The sequence below is a fragment of the Nilaparvata lugens genome, chromosome 2 (genome assembly GCF_014356525.2).
Source record: "Nilaparvata lugens isolate BPH chromosome 2, ASM1435652v1, whole genome shotgun sequence".
Classification (NCBI taxonomy): Eukaryota; Metazoa; Arthropoda; class Insecta; order Hemiptera; family Delphacidae; genus Nilaparvata; species Nilaparvata lugens.
Genome location: NC_052505.1, coordinates 3,275,885 through 3,283,336, shown reverse-complemented (window position 1 = coordinate 3,283,336; position 7,452 = coordinate 3,275,885). Strand labels below are relative to the sequence as shown.

At 36.7% G+C, this 7,452-nt stretch overlaps 1 protein-coding gene across 1 annotated transcript in view; it reads right to left on the bottom strand.

Moving 5' to 3' along the window:
• Positions 1-4,490: 4,490 nt before the first annotated feature.
• The window catches only part of LOC111056054 (leucine-rich repeat serine/threonine-protein kinase 1), a 236,411-nt gene continuing 233,449 nt past the window's right edge, over positions 4,491-7,452 (bottom strand). The window contains 1 exon segment of the mRNA XM_039420334.1: positions 4,491-5,057. Coding sequence (XP_039276268.1) covers positions 4,743-5,057 — 315 coding nt within the window. The 3' untranslated portion in view covers positions 4,491-4,742.

Below are 7,452 nucleotides of genomic sequence, written 5' to 3'. Positions count from 1 at the left end.
ATCAATATTGCATGCCTCAATGATTGCAATTAATAGTCCATCCACACGACAGCTGATTTTTTACCAAATTACAATGGGATATTAATTGCATGCCAGTAATAATCCACTCGACAGCTGATTTATGATGACTGCATCAGAATGCTAATAATTTGTTTAAAATAACTAGCCTATGCTAATATCATTAAAAGCTTACCGAGTTGGAAGCAGAGAAAAGTCGGGAGAAAAAATAATAAGCTACATCGAGTTATCAATATTGCATGCCTCAATGATTGCAATTAATAGTCCATCCACACGACAGCTGATTTTTTACCAAATTACAATGGATATTAATTGCATGCAAGTAATAATCCACTCGACAGCTGATTTATGATGACTGCATCAGAATGCTAATAATTTGTTTAAAATAACTAGCCTATGCTAATATCATTAAAAGCTTACCGAGTTGGAAGCAGAGAAAAGTCGGGAGAAAAAATAATAAGCTACATCGAGTTATCAATATTGCATGCCTCAATGATTGCAATTAATAGTCCATCCACACGACAGCTGATTTTTTACCAAATTACAATGGGATATTAATTGCATGCCAGTAATAATCCACTCGACAGCTGATTTATGATGACTGCATCAGAATGCTAATAATTTGTTTAAAATAACTAGCCTATGCTAATATCATTAAAAGCTTACCGAGTTGGAAGCAGAGAAAAGTCGGGAGAAAAAATAATAAGCTACATCGAGTTATCAATATTGCATGCCTCATTGATTGCAATTAATAGTCCGTCCACACGACAGCTGATTTTTTACCAAATTACAATGGGATATTAATTGCATGCCAGTAATAATCCACTCGACAGCTGATTTATGATGACTGCATCAGAATGCTAATAATTTGTTTAAAATAACTAGCCTATGCTAATATCATTAAAAGCTTACCGAGTTGAAAGCAGAGAAAAGTCGGGAGAAAAAATAATAAGCTACATCGAGTTATCAATATTGCATGCCTCAATGATTGCAATTAATAGTCCATCCACACGACAGCTGATTTTTTACCAAATTACAATGGGATATTAATTGCATGCAAGTAATAATCCACTCGACAGCTGATTTATGATGTCTATAGTCTGATTTTTACGGTAATATTGGCGTTCGACAGAGACTTCTTTTCCTTTTGTATTATCCTTAAAATACAAAATTTCAAAAAACCTTGTATGTACGACGACGCGCAATTTAAAGAGGAACATAACATACCTCACCTGTCAAATTTAATGAAAATCTATTGCCGCGTTTCACCGTAAATGAGGAACCAACATATAAACAAAATTATAAACATATTTTCAGATTCATCTTTTGCAATTCTCGAAGCAATGCAACGTGAGAAAATTTGTGTCTTTTTAACAACCAGTCCCTACTCCAACGTGAACTATGAACTCTACCTTTCTTCCTATTTTTACTTTCCTTGCCCTACTACCATAGGTAAGGAAAGTATTGCTTTCCAAAAAAAATTAAGGTACCCTAATTTCAAGTTTTCTATACGTTTCAAGGTCCCCTGAGTCCAAAAACATGATTTTTAGGTGTTGGTCTGTGTGTGTGTGTGTGTGTGTGTGTGTGTGTGTGTGTGTGTGTGTGTGTGTGTGTGTGTGTGTGTGTGTGTGTGTATGTGTGTATGTCTGTGAACACGATAACTCCATTCCTAATCAACCGATTGACTTGAAATTTTAAACTTAAGGTCCTTATACCATGAGGATCTGACAATAAGAAATTCAATGAAATTGAATTCAAAATGGCGGAAAAAATGGCGGATAATTACTAAAAAACCATGTTTTTCACGGTTTTCTCGAAAACGGCTCTAACGATTTTCTTCAAATTTATACCATTGATAGCTATTTATAAGCCCTATCAACTGACATGAGTCTCATTTCTGGGAAAATTGCAGAAGCTCCGTAATATTCTTGTTAAAAATGGCGGATAATCACTAAAAACCATGTTATTCACGGTTTTCTCGAAAACGGCTTCAACGATTTTCTTTAAATTCATACCATGTACAGCTATTTATAAGCCCTATAAACTGACATGAGTCTCATTTCTGAGAAAATTGCAGGAGCTCCGTAATATACTTGAGAAAAATGGCGGATAATTACTAAAAAAACCATGTTTTTCACGATTTTCTTAAAATAACTTGACCGATTTTTTTCAAATTCATACTCTGTATAGTTATTTATCAGCTCTATTAACTGGCATGCGTCTCCTTTCTGGGAAACTAATGGGGGGGTCCCCATCATTGAGAAATGGACATTGTAATCTCCTTCTCGTGCATGAGGTAGGTAGGTAGAGCAGTTCATAAAAAGAACACATAGTCGAGATATTTTATCTGTAGAACAGCTGTTTTGACGACTAAAAAAATGACGACTAAAAAATATTATCGAATTTCACAATTTACACAAAGGAAAAAGTACTCTGAAAACAATTATAAATACACATACACAGAAGTCTGATTGTAGTTTCAAATATGAGCAAGGAAAGTTGTGTGAGTGTACAACACCAGATTTTTTACCCAGAAAACAGAAGTGGCCAAGAGTACTAGCTCTTCCATAGTTGATGACGAACTGAGCTTGTGAGCACAAAAATAGGAAAACGGACTACATAAGACGGATGCGTGTGGACGCAATTTTACATCCGTCTTTTGCTTGAACCAAACGATCCGTCTTTTGCTTGGGCAAAAGACTGATGGTAGACTTGAGCGTCTGGACCCGGCTAAAAAACACATATCGATTATACGACGTACGATTTTTGCCGTCCTTGAAAATTCTATTTGATTGAATAGATGACGTTTGTCAAGTTCTGATTAATCTGGTAGATTTCATAAGGATGGCGAAAAATTGTACGTCCAAAAAACGATGTGTTTGTAACTGGCTTCAACGTTTCAGTAAGAATACAGATGAAATAAAAAGACTAAGAAATTGTCAAAAACCACAGATTTATTGATAGTTAGAAAGACCAGTTTCGGTTGTTACACCAACGATAAACTCAGATATTGACAGTGGTGTAACAAGCGGGACCGGTCTTTCGAACTATCAATAAATCTGTGGTTTTTGACAATTTCTTAGTCTTTTTATTTAATATGAATAATTACCACAATATCAACTTCTCAACTACACAAAAATCTGGTGTGGCGCACTCACACAACTTTCCTTGCCGTTATGAAAATTGATCACCTGACGCTAGTGTTCCCGCGCATCTCAAGTCTACTATTCAGTGATTTGAGCCAGCTGGTGACAGGGTAATAACGCTGGAGACACACATGAGGTCTGCTATCTCTTCATAGTGAATGATTTAATAGAATCAACAATAATTTGCAATTGAATAATCACATTTTCTCGAATTTAAAGCTTATTTTCAATTTTAGGTGAAAATGTTACTGAACATTAATTGTAGAGATTTTCATGCTCAATCTACTCCACTTGATTTTTTTTTGTTTCAATTGTATCTGAAGCCTGATAATTTGGATTCTATCTGCATTGATGGGGCGGAGCTCCTGAAATTTTTACAGATATGGGACTTGTGGCAGTTGATAGAGCTTATCGATGACTATTTTAGGTATGAATTTGATCAAAATCGTTGGAGCCGTTTCCGAGAAAATCACGAAAACCCCTGTTTTTGACAACATTTTCGCCATTTTAGCCGCCATCCTGAATTGCATTTGATCGAAATTGTTCGTGTCGGATCCTTATAGTGAAAGGACCTTAAGTTCCAAATTTCAATTCATTCCGTTAATTGGGAGATGAGATATCGTGTACACAGACGCACATACACTCATACACACACAACACACACACACACACACACACACACACACACACACACACATACAGACCAATACCCAAAAACCAGTTTTTTGGACTCAGGGGACCTTCAAACGTATAGAAATTTAGAAATTGGGGTACCTTAATTTTTTTCGGAAAGCAATACTTTCCTTACCTATGGTAATAGGGCAAGGAAAGTAAAAAGGGAAAAATACAGATATAATCAGCTGATGACAAGCGAAATGGGTGTGTTCATGGCGCAAGTCTGTACGCAGCTCTAGGCTGGCCACTAACGACGGGACATGCATGTACATGCTTGCCAAACCGTTAGTGGCCAGCTCAAGAGATTGAAAGACATTTTCCATTAATAGATGAAGATGAAAGACACCATCAATTCCACATACTTCATTCAATAACTATAGTGAGGTCCACGTTATAATGACAGTGAAGAAAGATAGAGATCTGTCTTGTCAATGCCTTCTATAGACGGTAGCTGATACAGGTTTATTGATGTAATATTAACGGTTCATTCTCGTTTAAAATGATCAGTTATATTTTATTGAGCAAAAGATTATATTTTTAAATAATTTCATAATTAAGATGAAATATTTTGTTAATTAGTTATGAATTCTACATTGTTGAAAGACGATCTGGCAACAGAGCAAAACGAGAAAGAGATAGCGCTATCTGCTTTGTTAAATGATAGACAAGGATAGCAATAGCATTGCTAATCAATTACTGCCATTATAACGTGAACCTCACTATAGCTTTTGATGCCACTTGGTTCTACCATAGAGAAATGATAGCATAACATTATGGTTTATTTTCTGTATGGTTTTAAGCAGCAGCCAAGTTATCATAGGAGCGCAATGAGTTTATCATACAATTGAATAATTGCAATATTATTCCACATTATTATGATATTGTAATATTCTTTCTATCTAATTACGCTGCAGCCCAATTATCAGTGGCCCACAGTAACGCAAACGAGTTATTGTGTGTTTGCGAGCACTGACTGAGCAGAGTCGGCGTACCAATCACATCCTTGTAGCGTTTGATGAGACTGCGATAGCCCTGACCAATGGTCACCAACAGCGTCTCTGATTGGCCGAGCGGCTGCAACGCCAAGATGGCCGACACCTCCTCCTGGAACGGACGGAACACAGTGATTGGTCTCATGCTGGTCCTCTCCGCCACAACTATGCAGCCCCAGGTCGTCCCTATGTACAGCTCTGTGTTTAGCACACACAGACTTGTCACCTGAAAGTAGATTGCAAATTAGTCGGTTTCAATTCTCACCGGGAAGTAGATAAAACATGAGTCTATTTCAACTGAGGCTCAACGGAGTGATCCGTGGTCTAGTGCAGGGCTCTCCAACCTACGGCCCGCGGATAGATTTTGTCCGGCCCACCGAGTGTAAAGTTATTGCTGCAGATTTTTAAAAATATATATCTATACACATTTTTGACAACAACTGTGAGTTCAGTACTCTTCTCTTACTAAAGTGCGAGATAAATTACTTTTAACACGGCTCTTTCTTGAAGACGGAGAGGTCCGATGCTCCATCCTCCACTAATCACTCCCACTATCTAGCAGCATTCTCCTTCTTTTGTGTCTGAGTGAGAGAGCTTTGTAACGCGACGCGGCAACACTCCCCTCCATCTATTGCTGGCAATGTTCCAAGTAGTGTACTGGTCAGCAGGTATATTGGTTTGTGTATGTTACAGAGATGTTTTCATCACAAGAACATGAAGCAAAATGACACGGCGCATCCAATTGTGCGCAGGATGTCTGTCTGTGACTATGCTACAAGCTGTGGAGGGAGGAATGGGTTTCTCCTCTTCATGTTAAAAGTAATTTATCTCGCACTTTAGCAACTCCATTTCTTAATAAGTCCGACTGAGTCATTGTCAATATTGTAGAACCGTTCCATAATTGTGTAATTCTTAGTAAGTGTAAAATAAGCTGTAAACAAGCAGCGATCAACCATTGCGAGATATTAGCAAATGGTCTGCACGGACTGTACATGTCTCTCCCAGTAAAAGACTCTAAAAACATAAAAATCTGGTGTGGTAAACTCACACAACTTTCCTTGCTCATTGAACTGCAAGCCTCATTCTCAAACGAGAATAATTTAGGGGAATAACATAATGACGATTGGCGGCAACATATTTGCAACTACAATCAGACTACTGTATATGTGTATATTATAATTGTTTTCAGAGTACTTTTTCCTTTGTGTAAATTGTGAAATTCGATGATTTTTTTAAAAGTCGTCAAAACAGCTGTTCTACAGATGAAATATCTTGACTATGACTGTGTTCTTTTTATAAACTGCTCTACCTTCCTCATGCACGAGAAGGAGGTTACAAGTCCATTTCTCAAGGATGGGGTGGACCCCCCATTAGTTTCCCAGGAAAAATACTCATGTCAGTTGATAGGGCTTATGAATAGCTATTCATGGTATAAATTTAAAGAAAATCGTTAGAGCCGTTTTCAAGAAAACCGTGAAAAACATGGTTTTTTAGTCATTATCCGCCATTTTTCTCATGAATATTACGGAACTCCTGAAATTTTCCCAGAAATGAGACTCATGCCAATTGATAGGGCTTATAAATAGCTATCTATGGTATAAATTTGAAGAAAATCGTTAAAGTCGTTTTCGAGAAAACCGTGAAAAACATGGTTTTTCAGTCATTATCCGCCATTTTTCTCATGAATATTACGGAGCTCCTGAAATTTTCCCAGAAATGAGACTCATGCCAGTTGATAGGGCTTATGAATCCATGGTAAAAATTCCAGCTATCCATGGTAAAAATTTGAAGAAAATCGTTAGAGCCGTTTTTGAGAAAACCTTGAAAAACATTGTTTTTTAGTAATTATCCGCCATTTTTTCCGCCATATTGAATTGAATTTTATTGAATTTCTTATTGTCGGATCCTCATGGTATAAGGACCTTAAGTTTGAAATTTCAAGTCAATCGGTTAATTAGGAATGGAGTTATCGTGTTCACAGACATACACACATACACACACACACCACACACACACACACACACACACAACACACACACACACACACACACACACCACACACACACACACAGACCAACACCCAAAAATCATGTTTTTGGACTCAGGGGACCTTGAAACGTATAGAAAACTTGAAATTAGGGTACCTTTAATTTTTTTTGGAAAGCAATACTTTCCTCACCTATGGTAGTAGGGCAAGGAAAGTAAAAAACCATGCTCAAGCTATGTTTTCTCTTTTTTGGATCTACCTTCAAGTGTGAGCAGACATTTTCAAAAATGAAGTTTGTTAAATCCAAATACAGATCTACCTTGTCAGATGAACATTTGAAAACAATTTTAATGATCGGAACCACAAAGTTTGATCCTAAATGGGCGGACATTCTAAGCGGAAAAGAAATGCAATCTTCTCACTAAAAATAAGTATTCTCTTTTAGCTTGGTAACTTTCTGTAAATTCGTGTATTGTCAAGTTGTCTTATTACTATTAAAATATAATTTTGTTTAACTTTCTAAATTTATGCATTGTCAAGTTTTCTTATGACCTTTCTACACTCAATAAATTGGTCTTTGCATTGGAATGAAATTAATTGGTTTGTTTCTTCCTGTGTTTAAATTAAATCTACT